The sequence below is a fragment of the Calliopsis andreniformis genome, chromosome 9 (genome assembly GCF_051401765.1).
Source record: "Calliopsis andreniformis isolate RMS-2024a chromosome 9, iyCalAndr_principal, whole genome shotgun sequence".
Classification (NCBI taxonomy): Eukaryota; Metazoa; Arthropoda; class Insecta; order Hymenoptera; family Andrenidae; genus Calliopsis; species Calliopsis andreniformis.
Window position 1 is genome coordinate 4,571,031 of NC_135070.1, and position 24,916 is coordinate 4,595,946.

Consider the following 24,916-nt stretch of genomic DNA (forward strand, 5'->3'; position numbering starts at 1 on the left):
CCGATCAGCCAAACATTTATTTATTATTTCATATCGCATGAGGAGTATTTATCATTTATCTATGATGTAATTTTATTTGAGAAGAAAAATACCTATCTGTCTATGTAGGACTAGTAACACAATTAATTACTAAAGTCTTTTCCCTTGTTTTTGAACTCTCTACAAAATTGTACTTCAAAGTACAATACTTCAGAGTTTTATTATATTTAATAGTATTTCCAACGTCCCCAAAACAAAGTTCTCTAAAAATACTTCGTTCTACAAATGTTCAATTATTGAAATATAATACTATCTCTCATTAAGGGAAAAAAACGAAGTATAACAAGTGTTCACTCAAACACTATTATTATCCTAGCGCTCTCGATATATCGCTACAGCTTGCCCGCCTGTAGCAAAACACTCTACAGAGACCTCTGAAAAATCGACAGAATTTTCGAAGGTGTCACTAGACAAAGGACCAAGAGTACTGTCATTGAATGCCACGCGTGTCCATGAGAATCAACGATTGTCAATAAAAGAGTGACGGTAAACCGCGGGGACGCGAGTGGCGGCCGGAAAATTAATTTCCTTGTTCGCGGCTAGCGCTTTTTTCTGCGCTGAAACACCTTTCAACCCCTAATTAGGGAACGTTGTGTCTCCATCAGCGTTTCCCGATGCTACGACCCGGTTTCACGATTCACTCGGAGTATAATCACGCTTACGCTGCGTGCAGCCGTTAACAAGAGCTGCCAAAATCTGTTCTCGCGGTAGCTCCGCTCAAAATTCGCGCTCTTAACGGGGCGTAATTTCGCGGTTAACCCTCTGGCCATGACGCACGAGATGACAAGGGTTTGGTTGTACGGGCAATGGTGACTCGACCGAGGAGATAATTATCCTTCTGAAGGTTCCAGGCGAGGTGTTGTTCTTTTCTTTTTGTTTCGTCGATGATAAGATTTTTTTTTTAGTTTGCTCGTCATGTTGATCTTTCTTTATTCGTTATTCTGTTTGTTTCGTTTTTCTTTTGATGGTAAAAAATGTGTGTTGTTTGAGAATGAATTCTAGTTGAATGTATTATTTAATATGGCGTACATAGTGATAATGTGTTATTATTTTTATGTCGTTCGAGGAAGAAAATTGTCTTCCAGATTTACTTTCTTTGGGTTTCATTGTGGTAGTTTTTCTTTGTTTGGTTATTTGTATTTGCAGGCTCTTTTTAAGGTATTTATAGTTTTCTTCATCTTCTAAAATATTATTTAAGGAGTGAATGAATGGTTTTGTTTTTGAGTGAAGAAAATTGAATACACGATGGTTATGTTATATGTTGATTTTGTGCTTTGATTTGGCCTTTTTAACAATCCTATGGAACTTAGAAGTTACAGAGTCAAAAACCTAAATTATTACATTTGTCCCTGGTCTCCCCTACATCACCTTGCTTTTAATTATGGAAAATGCTAACGAAGTTTGTACGAAAACGTATAAAACCCAATACAGAGTGTTCGACGATTTGGGATGGTTTGAGTTTCAGAATTCGTTTTCGAATTATTATTTTTGAGAAAGCTCCTAAAGTACATGTGAAGTGTGTCTGACTTAAAACTTATTCTATCTACTTATTCACACATGTCCACTAGTGGTAGAACGACTCCCATGTCAGACACATTTTACATGAATGTTAAATGTTGCAATAATTAATAAATCTAAAACGAAGTTCCAAATGCAATTTCGTCATTCTTGATTTTCGTTCTGATTTGTAATTATATAGAATCATTTCTTAAAATCTCTGATACCTATTATCAAGCACCATGTATACAAAATACATTATATTCTCATTTAACTACGTCTCAATTATTCGGTTTTTTAAATACAGAATTAATGTTATTGGACACAATGACAACAAGAATACAGTAAAATATCAATTTAGGCTTGGGTTATGATATAATATCAATCTACCGCAAATAATTAAATTAGCAACCGAGAGGGTGCTTCAGATGTGAGTTTCCTATTAAATGGGTTAATCGAGATCGAACCTTCATTTCAGTGAAGGATGTAGTCCTCGAGTATTTTCGACAAGTGAAATATGGCTATTCCATTGATAAGCTTTGGACACCACTGGTGCATACAAATATAAACCGCGAAGTATCCCAGTTTCACAGTCATAGTTCCGCTTGTTTAACACAATTTTTACAGCATTGTGCTTCCTCGCAAATTCTATGAATTCGTACCCTCTAAAACACTGGTGCATTGCGTACACAGAGCTGGCACATTCCCCTGCAAGACTTCTCTCTTTTTTTCTTTTTACTTTTTCTTTTTTTATCATAATCACCCCTTTTTTTTCTCCCCACATGCATATGTACTTGTTAAGGATAGTGAGTTCAACGAAAATTCACGCAGTTTTTTCCTCTCTCGCTGCTCCTCAAACAACGCTGTGGCTTGTGCCTATGATATGCATATTTGCAGGTCGCGTTTTATCCGTCCACTTCTTTATGCGTGCCGTATTTTTTCGAAGCAATACGCGGCCCCGTAAATCCTCAGCAAACTGTGCCCGGTTAATCGTGTATTTTCTCCTGAACGCTCGCGTTTTTAATATCTATCGCAGCTCATGATTGTTTACGGTATCGTGCACACTTGTATCCTTTATTCTTCTTTCTGGGAAGTTTCGATGAAACGCATCTTTTGTAGAGTAGAAAATCTGTGATGTGAAGTATACAGGGTTCCCAAACATGTGGGACATTTTTAGATTGGTTCTATATATATGTACCTGGACAATGAAAAAAGATCATATGAACAGATGCCTGGAAATAATTCGTTTTTTAATTGTACGCTATTTTGTGCTTCGCTAATTGCTGGCTCAAATCTCGTAAGAAATAAACAAAATGTGAGACACTTTTGAAGGATAGGTTCTAGATAGAAAGACAATGAAAAATGTTCAAATGCACATATATAGATAACACATAGTTCTTTAGTTACATGCTATTTTATATTGTGTAAAATCTTGTCTTCTAGGCTCAGGAATATTCTGGCCCCTTGAATGAGTGGCACACAGTGATAGGTCTTAACTCTCGTACGACGATGGTCAATGTTTCAGTGTCCACTAAATTTTTATAGGGTGATTGCAAAGGGGAGATGAGGGGTCTCCTGAGTCATTTAACTAAAAAAATTATGATAATATTTTCACTGATATTGTGAATGCCAAAGGAAAAAAGTAAAAGGAAAAAGTGAATGGTTTCGAGGGAGGCACAAGATAGTATAATTAGCTTCTATCTAGGTGGATCTTTTTTAAAACTGAATTCTGCCTTTTTGCTTGTATTTATCGAATCTTGTTATTCTACATAAAAAAGTAGTAAGGTAATATGGTCGAAAAATGAGTACTTCACGAAATATCTTGATAAATTATTTTTATTAGAAGAGGTGTCAAACGCTTTTCCATCACATTTTAAACATTTTGTACAGTTCTTTTGAATTATTTTCATTACTTAATTAAGTTATACAACAACCTAAAAAGTATTTATGCAAAGTGCTATATAAACAAAGGCAAGAAGTTCAAGAAGTTGAACATTTCTTTTAGCTTTGCACACCTCTCTCAAAACCATTTATCCCTTTCCTTTAACATGTCCTTCTAACTTCATTCAAAAAGAAGCTATGACTTATTACAGTTACACGAATCACCTATATCTACTGGCCTATACTCTGCTAGATTTCTAAACTTTCATAAAAACCGAAAAATCACTTGTATCCATCAAAGCCTGCCCCATCCTATCTCTAATCCACAGAGAACAACCTGGTCCTTCCCTCCCACGACACGCGACTTCGCAAGGCAGCAGTCAGTCATGGAATTTATCGCCCAGCCCAATTGGATCACTTTTTTATCGTGACCGTAACCTGAGCGACAGTTTTCGTGTCACGCGAGCACGTCTCTCGTTCTCCTATAAATTACCCTTACGGGACACCTTAAGCACCTTGGGTGGCGGGGGAGTAATATCAAACACCTGCCATAATATCCGTCACGTGCAGCTTGACAAAGAACAGAGTCGTTTGGGTCGAGTGTTGCTCGCCGCGGTCGCCGCTCGTGCGCTGCTTATCTGCTCGTTTTCGGGGGCAAAAAATGACGTTGTCGGGTCGCCCCTTATCGAGTGCAGCAGCTTTATTTCCCAACGATGCCTCACCGCGACCGACACCCCGACGCGATTTTGTTTATTGCCCTCCCCAAGGGGCTGCGCTGGATTAGCGTAAAATTGGTTGGCGTTCATTATGCGGCAGGTTGATTAGATTCGTAGGTTGGCGGGGGATGGTGGATCGAGCGTGGTCGCTGTTTGGTTTCGTGGTAAATTTTGTATTTGTTGGTTTTCGCTCGTGTTTTCCCCTGTATCGAGAACCCATTGTCAAACGATGCTTTTTGGAAGGCTTTGCCTGCTCGTCTGGGTGACTCGTTCGCGTTTAATTGGGTTCATGATGGATGCGCTGCGTTTCTGAGTGAAAGCGATGATGCTGTTAATGTTGCGAGTAGTGTGGGGGATTTGGTAGGTAAATGACACGGCAAGAGTAAGTGAGGTATTGTGTTATGTTACTGGATGGGAGATTATGCTAGTATGAGGAGCAGTGTAGATTTAGAAATTGGTGAGTTTTCAAATACAGGGTGTTTCGAGATTCGTGGTATGAATTGGGTGAGGGAGATTCTATGGCTCAAAATACAAAGAAAGTTAAGAATAATGAAATTGCGAGGGTGGCTTCACTTTCAAGTACAGTCGATAATTTGAAACTCTTTAACTCGAAAACCTCTATAAAACAAAAATTTTGTTCACTCCCTTCCGTTCCGCTGTGAAAACTTCTGTAAATCGAAATGAAACTTACTTTAACTCGAATTAAGCTCATTTAATCTCACCTTACACAGCTAAAACTATTTTCTGATTTTCCTATCATAAATAGAAGACGTTTTATACATAAACAAATTTGAACATTTTGTAAATCGTTTTTCAATATTTTTTAGTGATTAACGAAAGAGTTAGTGTGCTGTATCTAATACCTATATACAGTGTTATTGTATATTTAAATATATACCGATTTTAAAATATTCAAATATACACAAATAGTTTTAAACGTTCAAGTATACATAAATAGTTTTAAATACTCAAGTATTGACAACTTCAAACATCTAAACTATTCAAATATTGAATTACTAAAAATTACATCAGACACTTAAATGTTCAAATATTTATATATTTAAATATAAAAATATTTCAAATATTTTTGTGGGAGTTTCTTTTATAGGAGCTTTGCAATTTCATAGAAATTGAAATGGTTTCTAATTTGCCTCTACTGTAAAGATACGAAACAATCCTAAGGAATGTAAAATTAGTTCTCACTTAGTAGATCTACTTTCTCACATTTTCCACTACTCCAAACAGTATTTCCTTTTCCACTACTCCAAAGAGTATTTCCTTTTCCACCAAATTATACCACCTGATACGTAATAATCAAACCGTTCAGAACTTCCACAGCACTCAGTACTCTCAAAATTCCCCCCGACACTTCCAATTTCCATTTCTTAACTCGAAAATTAGCAAGCGAACACACCGAACTCGAACCACTGCAGGCAGATGAAAGCCAGTGGAACGGCACACTACGAATTCAGGCGCAAAGATAAGGTGAACCAGAGCGGTTCGTTATGCAGTCAGACGCAGGAGTAGACCGCAGTAGTATGTTGCAATTTGTAGCCAGACACGGAGAGAAATCCAAAGTAGCGCAGTATACTTTGCAGTCAAACGCAGGGGCACGAGACAAAGTTACCTAACAGTACCAAAAAAACGCAGCAGCTGGTTACGAGGCGTCGTTCTTCGAGCACACTTCCCAAACTAAAAACGTCGAATAATATCTCGGGTTGAATGCATTACCATCGCAGAAGAAAGTCTCGAGCGAGATCTCCGCCATTCTTCCAGGGCTCCGTCGACCTCTGGCGAAGTTAGAATTTCAGTTTTTCGCGGCTGGAAATTCCACGCCAGTTCAGAGCCCCCCTCTCGACCTTAGACTTTCATTTCCAGGAAAGCGTAGGTTTTCCGCGGCGCGGCGCCAGGCGTACGTGTTCAGCCGCGCCACGTAGGATCGCGTTTTAGGGGCTGTGCATGAACGTACATCCGCGGGCACGTACACAGGGCAAACACGGGCACACGCGTGAACGATACACGGGCTACGACCGCGAGGCTTCCTCGCACGCGCTTGGAGGTGGTTGGGCACACAGGCCACGGTGATACGTGAATTTTTTAACCGGAAGCGCAGTGCGGCTTGCACAGCGTCCGTCGAGTATGCTAGCAAGCGAGCCGACTACGTGACGGACCGGAAGCTTTCCTTCAATATTAAGGTTTAATACTTAATAGGGGATGCTCGCAGCTTTGGGAGCTTGCGCCCCTTTTCATACAGGGTGTTAGAAAAAACGTTCTGGAAATTTAGGGGCTTGTAGTGCTCGCCGAGAGGAATAGAAAGTGTGTAATCAACGTAGATCTTGGAATGAATCCTTTTTACGTTTAATCAGATTTTAGTATTTATGATGCGAATGTTTTTTTAACGCAGTGACAGGGGCTAAACGGAACTGTATACTTTTATAAGTAAAAGTTAATTACTGAACTCTTAAGTTTTTAATTGAGTCTTTTGTGTTTCAAGTTAGCTTTGGACTTTTACGTTTTCATTCTTTTATGGAAGTTTTATTTTAACAGTTCTTTTGTATTTAGTTAATAAAAACTCTGAAGGATGATATAATGTTTAATAGGATAATAATGATGTTTAATATTTTAAGGTAACATTACAAATTTTTAACTGTTTTTTAAATTAGTGTTATTTCAGGAATTGAGAAAGCAAGGTTTATTTTATTGTATACGTAAATACCAGAATATTTTCTTTCAATTTTTTTTTTAGAAATAAAATAATGTGTGTGTAGAGTATAATACAAATCTTGTACCATTAATATGGATATATTTAATATGAATACATTTATTACGTAGAAATTCTAGAAGACAAAGAAACTAATGACTCATTTTAAGGAAAGATTTTTTTCAAGATTTGAAATTCAGACTTATGTATCCTATTACAAGTAATTTGCTGGATAGAAGTTTAACTTCCTCAAAGTAGAATAAATGCTCCTGTTTAATTGGAACTTTTCCTACTTTCGAGAAAATAAAAGTTTCCTATTTATAGAAAAAATTATGAAATAAAAGTTTCTCTTAATTTTGAAATTGTTATCTTAGGACAGAAAAGATAACAGTGAAAAAATTACTGTTATTTTATAGTAATTGAAAATTTTAAGAGTTTCATTCGACCCTTAAAAAGTGATTGTAAATAAAAGGATTGGTTTAAAGGTACAACAGAATATCGATTAATTAGACCTAGATTACGCACAATTTCTCATTTTAAGTATAAAGTAGAATATTGATTGATACTGCTAAAGATAACAAAGCTAGGTATCATAAAGATAGTTTTGGGTTTGAATATCGTAGTACTTTGGATAATCGAAATTGTGTTGTTGCTCATATTAGGTATTGTTAATATCAGCATAGAATACTGACTTGAATTTTTTGGATTCCTTTTTGTAATCTCATTTAAAGTATAATATATAAATAATGTGAACAAAGAATAACAAATCTAAGGATGCCATACAATATGAGCACAAAAAGAATATTTGAAAATTGTTCTCGATCTTTGATTTGTAGCTGTGAGTTTTATATTAAAACAGTAGAAAGCTAAGTGTACATATAATTTTCATATATCCACAAGATTGATTTTCATGGAAATGAAATCTTTAAAAAAGTATTATTCATCATTTCTGACTTTTTTTTTTATAAAGAATTATCTCTCGCTTGGTTGTGCTTTATGCGTTACTACGAATATTATCTCCCAGACTACAATTTTTACACTTATTAATTTAAGTAAGCTGTATTATGCTATTTTCGTGATTTTAATGTTACTTGTATATTCCATTAACTTAACCCTGTTTAGCTCACGATCTAACTTAAATTTTTCTAGGGTGTAACAAATATAGCCTTCGATATTTTAAAGAGTGGTAGAAAATCTAAATTGGAGCAGAAAATGTCGTATGATATAACGCCTTAAAGTTAACATACACATCTGTAAAACTGATGATCAAAGGATTCTATAATTATACAGATATATTGAAGGGTAGAAATGGAGCAAAAAAGTGTTACTACATTTTGTTATATCTCTTACGGCTAACCTTTTATAAAGCTTTAAAAATTCTCGGTCCACTTCCTACGAATATCGTGGATTTTTAAAGCTTTATGAAAGTTAAACCGTAAGAGATAGAACAAAATGTTTTAAGACCTTTTTACTCTATTTTCGCTCTTTAACACCTTTGCAGAATTACAAATCTTCTCATTGTTAGTTTAATATATAAGCATGTTAATTTTAAGCTATTGTTATTGCAAAATAAAGCTAAATCAGATACTATGATAGCTATATTTGTTATCTCTGTATAATAAATTATAATTTTCTCTCCTGCCTATTTCTCCTTTATTCTCCCAATAACAACATAAATTCTCCAAAACCGACAGGTATAAAGAATGAAAAAACACGAGTGGATTAAACACTGTCCACGCCTCTCTAACCTAATTAAACACCCCTGAAACCCTGTATTATTCGCGTTGATCAAGCTACCAAAGGAATATTAAAAAAGAGCACCCTCCAAGTACTGTAACGTCCATCGAACAAGTCATACTCGTCAAGGTGATTAACGCAATCGCCTTTTAATTAATCCTCCGCGCGAGACACCCTCTTTAAGCCTCGGCTCCTTCCGCTCGCGAGAAAAATCCTCGGCAGCTCGATTTCCACGGGCCCCTTGCCGCATTGAAATTCCAGTCGGTCGCTCGTCGTTAATTAATTCTCGCGAGCGAAGGGGGATGAAAGACAGTTCTTCTCTTTTCACGGGAACACGAGGATCCATTTTTATTTAACGACGTCCAGGGACCTGACACGGGCACCGCTGTCGATTCCCTCCCCGCGCGACTAAATTAATCGATAACAGTCCCCGGCTAAGAAATTTCTTTCGCCGTTCGAAAAACGATCGACGACACAGCCGTTACATTATCCCCCACCCTTAGCTGGGCGCTGGGGGCAGAGTCGAAGGTGGATGAAAAACTTTCCGCTCGGGCTTGGACAGGGTCTCGAGTGGCCTGGAGGGCGCGTTGCCCCCGGAAGGGGTGCGTTCGAGGACTGATAGTCGCACCGGATGTCGCTAACCGCTTCTCCACTCGAACTATTGTTCTCGAAGCTGTCGCGCGAAGCTATTGGACGGGCTGTACAGTTTTCTTCCAGGCTCAGTTTATACCCTCTGAGGCTGGTTGCCTTCGGCTTGGGAACTCTAAGAAGAGCGCGAATAGATGCAGGGTGATCAGTTTGACTGGAGACCTCCCGATTCTTGGCACCGTTTATTGTAAATGCTGTTGGTATTTGTTAGGTTTGAACGCGCATGGCGGTTTTCTTTGTTTCTATGCATCTTATTTGACTAGATTCATGTCGTTAACGATGGCGTGTGTGGTAATGCCTGGTGATGCTTGTTGTGTCTCTGAGACGTTATTATAAAAGGAAGGCAAATTAAGTGTAGTGCTGGATGTGATATTTATTTACATTTGCGCACCCTAACTCTTGCTAAAAGTATTGTGAGTGCTGCCAATACTTGTTAGAGGGTTTCCAGTTAAACTGATCACCTTGTATGTGGGTGATTACTCGGTATTGATTTTAATAGGGTTGGTTAAAATGAATCTATTATCTTTTTTTTTAATTCAAGATTGAATTACTGTTATAGAAGTCGTATTCAAAGTTAGTGAGTAAGTGAGAAATTTTGTGTAATAGGAAAGAGGAAAGTAGTAGTCTTTTAGTAATAAAGATTGTGGATTTCTTTTTGATATCCCTTAATGGGATAATGATTCTTCTTGGGGAGTGTGTTCAGTGATGAGAGTAGTAAAGTATTTTCTCCCTCTTTCTTTTAAGGATGATTGAGTATTCGAGTTGGGGGTCAAGCGAAGTGGAGTGGTATGGTATATGAACAGACGTAAATCTGTCGACTCAATTACTAAGCTATACTACTTAAACGCAGAGATAGGTGGAAGTTGATTCAAGTGATGAGTAGATTGAGTAGCGAATATATTGAAAATAAAGAGGAATTTTATTAAAATTAGAAACAGTTTATTTTGCAAATATCGTTTATTTCTCTATAAAATTTTATGTGTATATAAGATAACCTAAGGAACAGTAATTTACTTATATTATTTTGAAATGAAAAATTGGTAAAACAAATAGAATGAGCAGTGCTCAAAATTAGTTGTTCCAAAGATATTTTCTTCAATGCATAATCATCTAGAGATGTAATTTAACACTAAGGTATTACTTCAGTGAGAATGTATTCGAATAGTTTAGGGTTACTAATCATTTTTATTTCTTTAAATTCATTAATTAATATCTAATAACTTACTAGCGTAATTGTATTAAATAAAAATGTATTTAAAATAGCTTGTATAATTCTACTTTTTAACATAAAGGATCTTTTTTGATTCCATATGAATGATAAAAGGGCAAAAAGAAAATATCCATTGTCAGTACATTTCATATTCGCTTACAGATAAAAATAATCATACCTCATTGCGACATAAACTTCACGTCATAAACAATACGGTTCAAATTATCAAACCATATTTTCTCAGTACGTTGTGTGTAATTCAGTTTGTTATTACTATTATCCTTTTAAAAAATTTTTATCAATTGAATCTTCACGTAATATAATGAATGTAATATCAAAGTACGACATATTTTTATTATTCAATATTTACATATCTATTAATGAGAAGATTGAAAAGAGCGTAAAAACTGTGTGTGGCAGTTAACGTATTAATATAGTAGAACTTCATTTATCCGAACTGCGTGTATCGTACGCAATGCCAGTTATATGAAATTTAATTTCAATCATATGAATGAATAAACAGCGAGATAGTGGATAATCCGTGGACTACTATCATCTGTACAGTCTTGTCCTCCGATCATATCGAATAAATGGAGTTCTACCGTAGTAAGGCATTACAAATTTGTTTCTTCAACAAACCAATTTTGCAAAGTTCCTTATTTTTACCTTTTACTCTTTACATAAACTATCAATTCAGTTTCTCTTATCTCCTCATTATTTAATATCTCACTTTTTTTCTAAGAAATAATTTCCAAGTTATTCCACTCATTGATCTTCTTCTTCTTTTTTTGTTGGTAATAAGTATTATAGACAGTTGAAGTTAAACTGAGTTAAATTGAGTTAAACTATCAATTCAGTTTTTCTTATCTCCTTATTATTTAATATCTCACTTTTTTTCTAAGAAATAATTTCCAAGTTATTCCACTCATTGATCTTCTTCTTCTTTTTTTGTTGGTAATAAGTATTATAGACAGTTGAAGTTAAACTGAGTTAAATTGAGTTAAACTATCAATTCAGTTTTTCTTATCTCCTTATTATTTAATATCTCACTTTTTGTCTAAGAAATAATTTCTAAGTTATTCCACTCATTGATCTTTTCTTCTTTTTTTGTTGGTAATAAGTATTATAGACAGTTGAAGTTAAACTGAGTTAAATTGAGTTAAACTATCTATTCAGTTTTTCTTATCTCCTCATTATTTAATATCTCACTTTTTTCTAAGAAATAATTTCTAAGTTATTCCACTCATTGATCTTTTCTTCTTTTTTTGTTGTTAATAATTATTATAGACAGTTGATGCGACATTAAATCTTAATTTAAAAAAAAGAAGTAAGAAACACTTCTCAGATTTTCAATAACCATCTCTGATCTTTGAATTTCAGGTATTGGCTCGACCGTGGCGACTTCAAAATGACCCTTCGGTACATGAATCTCCTGAAGGGTGCGCCCAGGTCCATCGCCAGGGACTGGATGAACGAGACCAGAATTCTTCTGGAGACCCAGCAGGCCGTGGACACGCTCCTAGCGTACGCTGGTGCTATCGGCCTCGTGTTCCTTGGTGCTGGAGATACGAAGGTCAGTGGAAAGAATTAAGAAAAGAAGATTGCAATTCGCGCGACCCTCTACCGACGCATCGTACCTGATCCGATGATGGTAAAGACGCGCCTCCTAGGAGAGTTATTGTAACTTGTTAGATTCCTGTTGAACAACGTCCAGCAATTGTAACAATGTGTTCAGCAGTCGCGACGGGACAGTCCTTCGGGCGAATGTTTCGTTTCGAAAGAACGAGGAATGATCACGATTGGTCCCTTCGCGAAACGGTCCTTTGTATGTTCTAGCTCGGATCGGTAGTCGAAGATTGTATTTTTGAATTATTTATAGCGATTGTGGGAGAAATTGAGAAATATACGGAAATGAATTGACTCTATTTTGCCTTTCCTTTTTCCCACGGACTTTATTTCAGTTCTGGACATTCTCCGTTTCGCTATTGTTCCACCCTTGGTGGTAAACTAGCCGCTATCGTTTGCCAAGTGCCCGCTAATTGAAGCCACTTCTGTTTATTTGTACCCGCCCGCTAATGGGAAAACGAATCGAGCTCTTCGAGCAGCTCTGTCGCTTTTCACCAGCGAAGAACTTAACGTTCGTTGACGATTCACACGAGACACGATTCACGAATAAACGCGAAGATTTCATCCCATTCTAGAATCGAACACAAACTGTCATTAAAATATACCGAAGAACGACAATATTTTGAAAAATTACATTCCTGTATTATTCAACCCAAGTAGACTTTCAACTCAGGTTCTTTCCGCCAATTCAGTTTGAAATTAAATTTCGAATAGAAATTTCTCTCGCAAATTCAATAACATAGAAATGAAAACTGTAACCTAAATTTTAATAAATGTTACAGTTCTTATTGACATAAATTTCGTGATAATAATATCAAAAACGAGCTGTCAATTAAAAACACTTTAGTATCACCGATCCCTTTATTCAACACTATCCCTTTCGTAGATCATTACCATATAGGGTATTCAATAACAGGTGATAGAAATTTTAAGAAGTAACACTACACCTCAAAATAGGACGAAAATAAAAAATGACGAACTTGTGCGTGAAAATATTTCTCAGAGTTATTAACTGACGCAAAAACGTCTAAAGTTTGCATGAAATATGTCTGACACGATTTATTCAACTGCTGGCGATCATTACGTTGGCTCTAGGTTAGTTGGCTGGAATTTCTCCAGGATAATTGGCCGTCGTTATCCTCACCACTTCTTGAAAGTGATTTCGCCAAGTGTTTTTAGCGTGATGAATTTAAAGTAAATAAACGTAACCTCTCTGAACGAGACCCTTTACACATTATGTTAGCTTGTATCGTGCTTGTATCATGCTGCACTCATTCTTTATTACTCTACCTAATTTATCCATTCTAAGACGAACGAGTTGGAGAAAGAACAAACTCGAGAGTTTGTAGAAGTAGACCCTCTGAGATAGTTCACCAGATTTGGTCCCAAACCATGGCCAACTAACACGAAATCACTGTAATTGGGTTTAAGCACAGCGATAGTCAGTAGAATACGTCAACCATAAGTCAGACACATTTCACGCGTATTTTAGTTGTTTTCTCAAGACATAATAATTCAGAAACGAAAGTTCAGATGCAAGTTAGTTATTCTTCGTCTTTATTTCGATATGTAGAATTATTTCTTAACATTTCTGATACTCACAACTGACAGTCAGTTGTGGTAACATCTCCAATACTTTACTATTACAGGAATTTTTAGATTCACTCACGCATACATTTCCCGAAAGTAATTATTTAACCTTTTCTTACTATAAATAAATTCGGCAGCAAATGTTAGGGGATTGTTAATCTTGGACGAAACATGGTTGATCTTTGTACTGTTATAACTTCGTGGAAACAATTATAGAACAGTCTGGACTCACTTTAATACTTTGGTGGCTGCATGTTTCACGAGAGTATCTTTATCTACTGGATCTTAAGTCTACCACTGGCGACTTTTGCATAGTTATTTTTGTGTATTAGAACATATTTTATATTCTACCGCTGGTATAACAAATTAATTACGCATACGAAATTACCCATACGGTCGTCAAAGTGTTAAAGGGTAAAGCTTCTGCTTTTACATTCATGAATTGAATTTCTTTGAAAACACTTTTATACGAGGAAGCGGGATGGAAATATGAAAATAAATATGTTTGGAAGATGAATTTACAGGATCTATGGAGTTTTTTTTACAATTTGTAAATTTTTTTGCAATTCAGTCTACAATAAATTTGAAAGTGGAAGCATCCTCTTTGCAACAGCCTTTCAAAAGCTGACGTATAAAGCTGTGTCTACATTGAGGCAATAACGAGAAACTTTTTGTTCCTGTTCCCATTTAGAACATCAATATCTATTCCTCGGATTATATTGTTTCAGCGTGAATAAAATGTTTCTATAAGCTTCTGTTCCTTGGGAATGTACAGCAAGAAGAGGCGACAAAATGTTCCTCATTGTTGACTTAGTGTAGACATAGCTTAATAGTGTAAGCTAAAATTGAGATTTGTTACGTATCCATGGTTTTGGAGTAAGTGTTGTGGGGTTCAACACACACTTTTTTAGTTTTAAAATGATTCTACTATAAGTAGTGTTTTATAGAAAAAAATAAGTTGCATCGATTGATGTATTAAAAAATAAACAATTCCATTTAAAAAAAAGACGATGTTGACCTTCATATCTCCTCTACATCTCCGCCTATAAAAAGTGATTAAGATCAGATTATGTTCCCCTTGAAACCGAGCAAGTTTAGTCTAATAAATTTCTTTTCATCGCGAACGAAAGCAAGCTATTGAAAAGGCCTAATTTAGTTACTTTACTTTGTATATTTATTTACAAAATTACGCTTCTTTATCAAAAATCAATATAAATGCAACTATACTACTTGTTAAATATTTACATAATTTACTTAGAAAATGTGAGACTCGTTGATTGCATGAAGTTTATTATCAATATGCACACAAAATAAGTAACATCTACAATGCTTTTTAAGACTTTTAAAAAGACACAATGTGTAAGAATTACGTCGATAAATATAAAAGTGGTTTAATTGTAAGCCAATAATCTAAAAAAAGGAAATTTAGTACTTAGTTTGTGTCACATTGATTTATATTGCAAGGTAAGTTGTATATTCAATTTCTTTAGAGTTTTGACTTAAACCACTTTCATAATTGAGAGGCTTATTGAAAAAAAGGTTTTTACTATCTGGATATAAATTTTTCTTTTTTTGTATTACTAAGTATAATAGCTTCTACAACTTAGCGTTAGTTTCAATCAATTTTAACATTGTGGTATGTTGCTTTATGTCTACAGAACCGTGCTTAGATTTCTTAACATTCAATTGAAGAGTTTATTCAAAGTAGGATGTGGTAAAAAGTAACATGAATTTTGTAATTAAGATTTAAAGGTAGTTACCAGTAATTATTTGACCGAATTATCATTATAATTTTGTACTAGATTTCCTGAAGAAATCATTGTTACTGAAACTTATTTTGCTGTAAACATATATATTATTTTACAAGTATTTGTTTTGTACTGGGTTTCTCACAATCAGTCATAATTAATTGATCTTTACCAGCGGATGGCTAAAATGAGCCCAGACAAATGATTTCTTTCATAAAGTTGTTGCAGTTAAAAGGTTGACAATTTTTCAATCAAAAGTGAATAATTTTAGTTCGATTACTCTTTTTGAGGGGATGAAGTATAAGAAAAATTCCCATTATTCCGAATACAATGGTTAATTTTGCTGTCGAAGATACATCCTCTGAACTCATCTTACTATCTGCGTCTAAGGCAGAGAAAATTGAACGTCACACAACGACAAAACCAATCGGCGACAATAATGAACTATAAACCATACCAATAAAATGTAATGGTTTATAGGATGTAACATAATAAATGTTTTTGTATGGTCACAGCAATTGATCGTCCAAGTATCAGTGCAGTTTTATGAGGGACACTAAACAGACAGGTTAGCATCTTAAAAGACGTGACTGCTCAATAGTTGTCGAAGATTAAGATCCTTGGTTACGCAATACAGCCAGAATCTTGGGAGACCACTCTCAAACTTTATAGATTTTATTTATGACGTTTCATTTTCATCTATTCCACTCTTCTTTCCCTATTCCAACTTTTTGGAGTGCTGTGATTTGAAGAATCACAGCTTTCAATCTGTTCATTTCATACCTACGTAATTCATTAAACATATATTGTTTTGTTGTTAAAATTTGTGATCCAATTTAATTTTCGACACATCAATCAACTAGATCTCATGGATATTACTTTGTCAATGAGACACATTGATATTGGATTATCGTTTTAGAGGAAAGTAGGATATAGAAGGAGCATGTGCAATTTGTTCTAAGGAAAATTTGTGCAATATTGACATGATGGTTTATTGACAATTTCAGTCTTGTTTCAATAAATGAAAACAAGGGAGCTATCCAAAAGCTGTCATATTGATCGAATCAATATATTTATTCGTACACGTACCAGTACTGTACAAATTTCATTTTAATAAACCTGGTAGTACTGATCTTGCACAAATTATTGCAAGAAAAAAAACACCAGATCAAAATCAGAAAATCTTTCTTCTATATCAAGATGCAGCTCCACCGAGGTAACAACGAGCAACAGTTTATGTTTCTTATAAAAAGTTGCCTCTTGTCACCGTAATTTCTTCATGCTTCTCTCTGCTTATTGCTTGTTTCCATTCGAAACAGATTTCATTCGCAATACAAACAAATTTTTCTTCAGTCTCTACGTTTTGTCTCCCGATTTTGTAGCCATTGAAACGAACACGGTTTATTTGCTTCAGCGTGGATAAAAAGTTTCCATAAGTTAGGGTGATTGGAACCTTTTGGAACATTCGGCAACAAGAAGTGGCAAAATGTTGCTCGTTGTTCCCTTAGTGAAGCCACACCACTTAACCCCTTGACCTATAATAACGAGTCAGACTCGTGCACTTTTTACAGTATCTTGACTGTCGATTACGCGATATCGCGTGATGAGGATTTTTTACACGTAACCGATCACGCATTATCGCGTGAGGAGTCTATGTTCGCTTAATGGGTGTTCTGTGGTTGGCAGTTTAGGATAGATACCCGTTTCAGATCGGCAGTGAAGGTGAAAAAATTACGAAAGAAAATCGTAGGTCAAGGGGTTAAGTTTATCCTTCAATGTTATCTGTTTGCTTATTCCTTTCTTAATCAGTCGGATGGGTTTTGTCGTTGCACGACGTCCAATTAGGACGTAAGATAAGGCACAGTTCTGCTAGGTAGCCTTACTGACAGCTTTACTAGCAGGCCCAGCACAAACTCCTCATCTTTCTCCCTCTACCAGTTTCATCATCTCACTTCACCATTAACCGTCACACAATCGTGTCACCCAGCTTCAGCATTCCTATTTCACCGTTTCCCACGAAGCGGCTCGACGCTCGTCACAATTCGCGACGGGACTCGAGAAAAGAGAAACGCAAAAGGCGATGAACGTAGAGCGTCCCGTGTCACGTTCCTTTCGTTGTTGTTCGAACTGTTCCAGTCGACGCAGAAGTAAAGCTCGCCAGAAGAAAAGCTGCTCGTCGAGATCGAGGACAACGCACTCGGGAGGCATCCACACGACACACAGGACCGCAGCATACCGACGTGGAGGGAAGAATCAGGCGAGAGAGGAGGAAACATGGAAACAGGCTACGCACGGATATTTTCCCTGAAGGAGAACAGAGAAAGAAGGGGCGAAGGGAGAGAGAACAACCGAAGTTTCACCCTCTTTTACTCAGTCTCTGATGTTCACGAAAGAGTTGCGCACGAATTCCAGCGGGGGCTTCGATGATGGATGGAATTGTTGCATAGAAAAACGTGTCTAAGGCGTGTAAAGACCTGGCGTTGATGCAATTCGCGGGAGAAATAGCACGTTTCTTCGAATAAAACGCAGAGAGAATGTGGAGGGTGAGTTCACTAGTCGCGCCTTTGGCTTCGAGGAGAATGGGCTCAAAAATCCAATGGAGATCTGATAGCTTGAACTGGAGTTTTGAACTTGGTTTCCTCGAAGGAAGGCCGTGTAGAACTGATTCGTTCCATTTGAGTTTGATTTTTGAATAAGGATATCTGCTTCGAGGAGAATGGGCTCAAAAATCCAATGGAGATCTGATAGCTCCAGTTCACTGAAGTTTTGAACTTGGTTTCCTCGAAGGAAGGCCGTGTGGAACTGACTCGTTCCATTCGAGTTTGATTTTTGAGTAAGGATATCTGTTTAGACGCGTCGGAATTATAATGGAAGAGTATCTCGTGGTTAACGAATAAATTGAAAAGGATCGTTGCTTTATGATAGAGGAGCAGGCTACAGAGGGACTCTCACGTTAGTCCACTGTATTAATGATACGTCTCGGTTGCAAGCAGAAGACGAAGAGAGTCTGCGAGTTGGTGCATCATGGATTGTGTGTTACAGAATTGCGCGAAAAAATAGTGATGTCATCCAAAACGGATGAGAGTCCCCTGTTTATATCGCTCATTTGCTGTAATAGTGACACAACTCGAACTTTTTCTGTTTTTGAATTATTAGTATAAGAAGAATGGTTCTTCCGTTAAATGGTAATATTATTTCGTTTTCTGGAAAAAGCATGATTTTGTTGGAAATCATTGTTTCAGCAGATGGGCTATTTGATAAGCAAGTGGCTTCCTTGTCTGCATGCTCGTCGCAACAATATCTGGGATTCAGGAATTTGTAAAGGGTGTCATAGTTGGACAATTTTTTGCGGTAGAAGATACGGTACAATTTTTCGCCGGTAGTTAATGGATTATCTCGTTGATGTGTGGTCCAGAAGACCCCATAGAACAAAATAGGATTGGGCGAAGCATTAAAATGGAGGACGTCAGAATTCGAGTACTGTTTGCTTCCTTTTTCACCTTGGATGCTATGTTAGTACTGTCGTTTCGCGTTTTACGATTGGGGAACTAAAATACCACGGGGATCATTTAGAAAATTGATATAGAAGTAATTTCTGGGAGGTTAAATGTGGTCGTGTGAAGTCGTGGATGTTAGAGAGTGTAATTGTAAATATTATTTTAGAAATAAAGGAATTTTAAGAGAGGTTACTTATGGGATTATCTGATATTGGTTGTAGAGCAATTTAAGGTATAGTTAACTGATTAAGATGACCAATCAGAATGTTTTAGTAATCCTGTACTAGTTATCAAAATTGATATAATTAATTGCCGCAGTGAAGAACAGAAGATGAGAAATATACATTTTCAGAAACTAGTATGTAATTACTGAAATATTTCGATTTATCATTTTAGATGACTGATCTTATCATTCATAATTATGTTAATGATATTACTTAACACTACTTTGCCATATATTGATGATACTTTTACTAACACAAAACTGTAAAGGGCATTAATTTGCATGAAAATGAATCGATGCATCAATTAACAAGAATTAGTTATGAAAGGTCGTAAAATGAAGGAAACATTGTAAAATGAATGATCTGACTTTGCTTGAAATTAGACTTATCCTGCAAGGATTAATGTAGCTTCAGGTAAATACAGTATGCCAGTCAACGTGTTAGTTCTTTAGATAAAAAGAATGTTAAAGAGCTGGATCTGTTTCAAACTGTTGGAAATTTCTGATTTTATCGATCAGAATTGAAAATCTGAGCTATAATATCGTTTAGTGGATAAAGCGTTATCTACGCACGTGTGGTACTGTGCACCCTGTGAAAGTGTTTTCTATAGCAAAATTGCGAAATGGTCTCCACATCTCACGGTAGTATCTTTCAGGTGTAATTCATTTGTTCCCAAGAGTAGGCATGTATAATACCATATCTGGACACCAGAGCCAGCGTGTATTAAGTCCACTTGTTTTCTGTATGACTTAATACACTTTGGCTCTGAGCTCCAGATATAAATCTTTCGAAGAACTTGGCTTTCACTGTTCAAGTGTAACTTATAATATGAAAACGTAATAATATTGAAACACATGAATTGATACCATGTGTGGTTTTTTGCTACTATCTGAGACCTATGGCTCACTACTGTGTATGTACTTCAACAATGAGGAAATAATACGTTTAGCATAAATTATGTTTCAAGAATTCTTCTTTATGACTTGGAATCATTTTTTTTGTTTTGTTTCTGCAAAGTCTGCGATGTCTTATAATCAATACAATTAGTATATCTGTGCAGACCATTCATTCGATTCAATCATGTGACATCATTTCCACGTCACAATTGTATTAAATAATAGTTAGCATACTTCAAAATAGGTTCTGCTGGTATGTAAATAGGTTCTGTAGGTGTTGCTGGTAAATTGGTACTCGTTTGATTAATTATATTCTATTCAAACGTCTGTGCTCGAAGTTTTTTTATTATCATAGTCAAAACAACACAAGCAGGGCTACACAGAATCTGCGACATACCCCTCGTATCCCTATATCGTCTCGAATACTACTTTACCAGTAAGACTATGGTCTACAGTGATGTAACAACAAGGAATACTTTGTTATTTCTTATTGCTCATAGCACGTAACTAAAAAACTATGCGTTTTCGAGAACATATGTGCCCATAATTATGAAAGTAGTCTAAGTCATATATTTCTTGTTTCGAGATATTTAATGAATTGCATTTGCATGAATTAAAATATATTTTTACATTATGCGACCTTTTTATTTAGAATCTTAATAGTCTTGATTGATAGAAATTTATTATGAATATGAAATTTTGTGTGAATTTCGTACGAAAATGTTGTTTTTAAAGTTTAAATTGACTTAGACCATTTTCAAAATGAACTGAATGTCTTATAAATGACTTAAAGCAATAAAGAACTATGAGTTTTATTTGAAACAATAACTTTAATGAAATAATTCATGCACATTTATTAATGATTCTAAAAAAATAATGCATATTTATCCTTTCGAGGTTTTAAGATTTTTAAAATGTTCCTGAAAAACTGGAGGAATGTATGGTAGTAAACACATAATATCTTTATGTTTTTCTTCCGATACTGGTCTAGTGGTGGTGTATAAAGGAAGTAGCTTAATATTTCCGTATATTTTGGGAAATCCTCTTTTAGGTGAAAGATCCAAAACGTGGAATTTAGAATCATCTAAAGAAATGTTATAGAACATTTTATAAGGTTCATTTTTCAAGAATCTCATCCATTGATGTTCCTGCAAACCGACACTTCTGACTTATTATTTCTTGACAAAAAATACTTGTAGCTGCATTTTCTCATAGGTCTTTCACAAGTTCTGGGCCGCCTTTGTTTTATTAATCGTTGATGAACTGTAGTACACAGATATAGATTCTGGGTTTCAAAATCCTTTAGTTTCCAGAAATTATCAAAATTAGATTTTCTTTCATTATATTCTACGCGATTCAAACATTTTTTAAATGACCACGCGCCATTTTCAAGTTATGTTTATATAATTTCTTTAAATTTTTGACTTAGACCACTTTCATAGTTAACACTAAATGAATTTCATATAATGTTAAAATTACAACCACTATCTAATGGTTCATTTTTTACGATATCGTAAAAATTACATTGAATAAATTTAGTTTAAAATAATGTGGTGTGAAATAACTGATGAACTCATTTTTTTTAAATTTTGACTTAGACCACTTTCATAATTATGGGCACATATGTATTTAAAATTGTTATTTGCTTTGTGTCTAAAACCTATACTTCAGAACTGTCCTACATTTCTCTTATTTCTTAAGGTGCGGCTCCACTGAGGCAACAACGAGCAACATTTTGTCGCTTCTTATTGCTATTCGTTCCAAAAGGTTTCCAACCAACTGTAACGTATAGAAACTTTTCGTCCATACTGGAGCAACACGATCCAAGGAAAAGTCCAATTCCAAAATTGGGCGACAAAACGTACAGACTGAAGGAACATTTGTTAGTGTTACGAATGGAAAAAGCAACAAGCGGCCACATTGTCATCAGTAACAGAAACATGGAGAAATTAGGAGAACAAGCATCGACTGTCTTAAGAAATACAGAATGGCAATACACGTGTTACTCGTTGTTGCCTCAGTTTAGTCACACCTTTGCATAAAAGACGACAAAATGTTGCTCGTTGTTGCCTCAGTTTAGTCCCACCTTTGCATAAAAGACGACAAAATGTTGCTCGTTGCTGCTTCAGTGCAGACATAGCTTAACGCATACTAAACACTTCTCACTGCCGACCCTGTAACGTCGACGATGTCATCGATCGAAAGAGTACACCCTGTAGACTTAAAGCATCGAAAAAGAAGAAGAATCAGAACAGAGATTTTCATTGGAGTGACCATATGAAACCGTGGTATCCCTCTCTCGTTTTTCCCTCCCTCATGGCCAGATGTTCCCGCCTAATCCTCTTAGCAGCCGCTGTAAAAATGGATCCGGAACGCAGCGTTGCGCCAATCTCAGGATTAGAAGCGTGTCGCGTTCCAAAACCTTCAAATTGACCCAGCTGTCCCATCTACCAGCGAGAGAGATCTGCACGAGTTTCATTCAAGGGGCTGCGTTTTTCTCGTTCCGCTGTATTCGAAGCGTCTCGAGGCGTCTGCGTTCAAAGGGAAACGTGTGTCACGTGCCGCGTCGAATAAGCTGTGAACGATAAAAGTTGCCCGTTCCACGGGTATATCGACTGTCGAAGCCGAGCGCTCGTTGCTGCGTTCGATGAACCTCTCCAAACGTGGCAACTATGAAGTTTGAGTCGAGCGAACAGGGACTGGACTCGAGCTAATTTATTTTGCTCCGGTTTTTTCAACGTTAATCCATGGATACGGGGCGCCACCTGGGCCCACGTGTGACCTCGTTTCGGGATGGGAGACGCCTTTGAAAAAGTTGGCGAGCTTATTGGCTTCCGAGTGGACGTCCCTCTTTTCGGGGCAACATTGTGAGCGTCCCAGTTTGGGGATCCTTGGTGGAGGAACAATTTGCTAAAAATTCTGTTGCGCTAGGCAGAGCGGAAAGTTTTACGGAGACAGCAACGAAACGCTCGGCGAACTGTAAAAGATGTAAATTTTGTATCTTTCACGCGAACGTGCCACTTTGCTATCCGAGGCGATTCAGAGTCTGCTTTATTGGTTTACCTCGACGATCCCTCGGGTTGTATAAGGGGAGATATGGATGATCGACTAATTTTTCAGTCTGACGCCTGTTATCCGCTAGGCATCAATAGTCGAATAAATAAACGGTCAAGTAAATGTTTCAATTGAATTATTTCAATACCTATCCTGAATCAGGGAAATCAAGAATGAAGAATGAAGAATGAAGAATGAAGAATGAAGAATGAAGAATGAAAAAGAAAGAGTGCTTTATGACGTACTGCATTTTAAAGCTGACTGAGGAAATTATTATTAAAGATTATGATTTTTTACATTATTCTTATTTTAAGTTCGGAATATTTAAAGCAAAGCCTCAATTATATAAATAAATGAAAAAGATTCAGAATTTATATTATAATTATTTTATTTTCCATTACATTTCATCACGTTCTTAGCGAAAATAATTTGTCTTGATAATAGTATACATAATATTTTATATTTTGTATATATATACATAGTACATTATACGAAGAGGAATAACAATAATTAATAAAAGGTATTTTTGAAGATAGACAATTACAGATTTCTGCGTACAGATGATCCATTTAAATAATTTTCATAGGTAAGTATAAAACTCTAAAATTCTACAATTCAACATTTCAGGAGTTTAAAGACACAGCAAATTAAATAACAGAATTTAATGAAAAATACATACAAAATCTCCACAGTAAGACGAAAGTTTTAAAACACTGTAATATCTAAAATCGATTCTCGACACAAGACGTTGATTCTTCTTGTATTCCTTAGTCTGAGGGTCCAGTCCAGAACCAAGTTACGTTAATGATGGTCTCGAGGAAGACGCGCATCTTGGATCCCTTTTTCCCTCTGTTTTCGTAAACACGTACTCGCTGAGAGCTTGTTTACTCCGTAAAGAGTGACCCCAGCATGTAAAGACAATAATTGAAGAGGGAAACATTGGGGACAAATTCTCTGTATATCCTCCACTTAGGGACCGAGCGTGGGGCTACCTCTGACCTCGAGCGTTTGAGACAGAAAGCCTGAGGAACATACATCTTCTAGCCGAGCGTACATTTTCTTGGTAGATTTTGTTGTCTAGTAATGTTTGGTTAAAGACTCAATTAAGGCAATCAAATTAATGTGAAATACGTATTAGCGAAGGCAGTGAGCGTAGGAAGGAGATGCAAGGCCTCGCACTCTTTCGAAGCAATTGACTGTTCATTAAGGATACTACGAAAAGTGGACCTTTATTAGCCATCACAGAGAAAAATTGTTACGTTGAAGTCATTAAAGTCTCATAGAATTTATCAAACTTTCCTAACAGGCCTGAGTTTAATAGAATTAGTAAGAGTCGTAGATTTAAAGTTTGTAGATTTAATAAAGCTGACTTTCCTATAGTCAAGCTACCTTTATTAATTTTACGAAGGTCTATACCAGATTCAATAAAAATCTAGCCTGTTTAAATTTACTTAAGAGACTTCTGCAAGATTTGTATGATCTTTTTTTTTGACTTTTTCTCTGCAAAGAATTTTATTCTAGGCTGTCAAATATTTGTTGGTAACGATTTTTCAATGAGTTCGTTCAATCTTTCTCTGGCGTTTGTATCTGTCTTCAAGACAGACAAAATGTCATATTTCATTTTAAAAGATGGAAGATGGCAATTTAATTGAATTCGTGAAGTAGCATAATTTTTTGTATGATTTATCACCGAAAAATATACCGACATGTTTGCATCCTGAGATTTTTCGCTGTATTGATTTATTACATACACTGCTCATCAGTCGAAGTCCAAGATAATGATAAAACTTTGTGGACTCAGCTCGTCAATTTACAAATGAATTTTAATACTTAAGGAAGAGAAGGATTGTTA

General features: G+C 36.1%; 1 protein-coding gene across 4 annotated transcripts in view; it reads left to right on the forward strand.

The window, feature by feature from the left end:
* The window catches only part of Mitofilin (inner membrane mitochondrial protein mitofilin), an 85,490-nt gene extending 62,299 nt beyond the window's left edge, over window positions 1-23,191 (forward strand). For 3 of the 4 annotated variants that reach the window (XM_076385777.1, XM_076385775.1, XM_076385778.1), the window contains one exon: window positions 11,810-12,354. In XM_076385777.1, coding sequence (XP_076241892.1) covers window positions 11,810-12,020 — 211 coding nt within the window. In that variant the 3' untranslated portion in view covers window positions 12,021-12,354. Of the gene's footprint in view, window positions 1-11,809; window positions 12,355-17,529 lie in introns of those variants that run through there. The other variant, XM_076385776.1, reaches the window with a different exon arrangement.
* The last annotated feature ends 1,725 nt before the right edge of the window (window positions 23,192-24,916 follow it).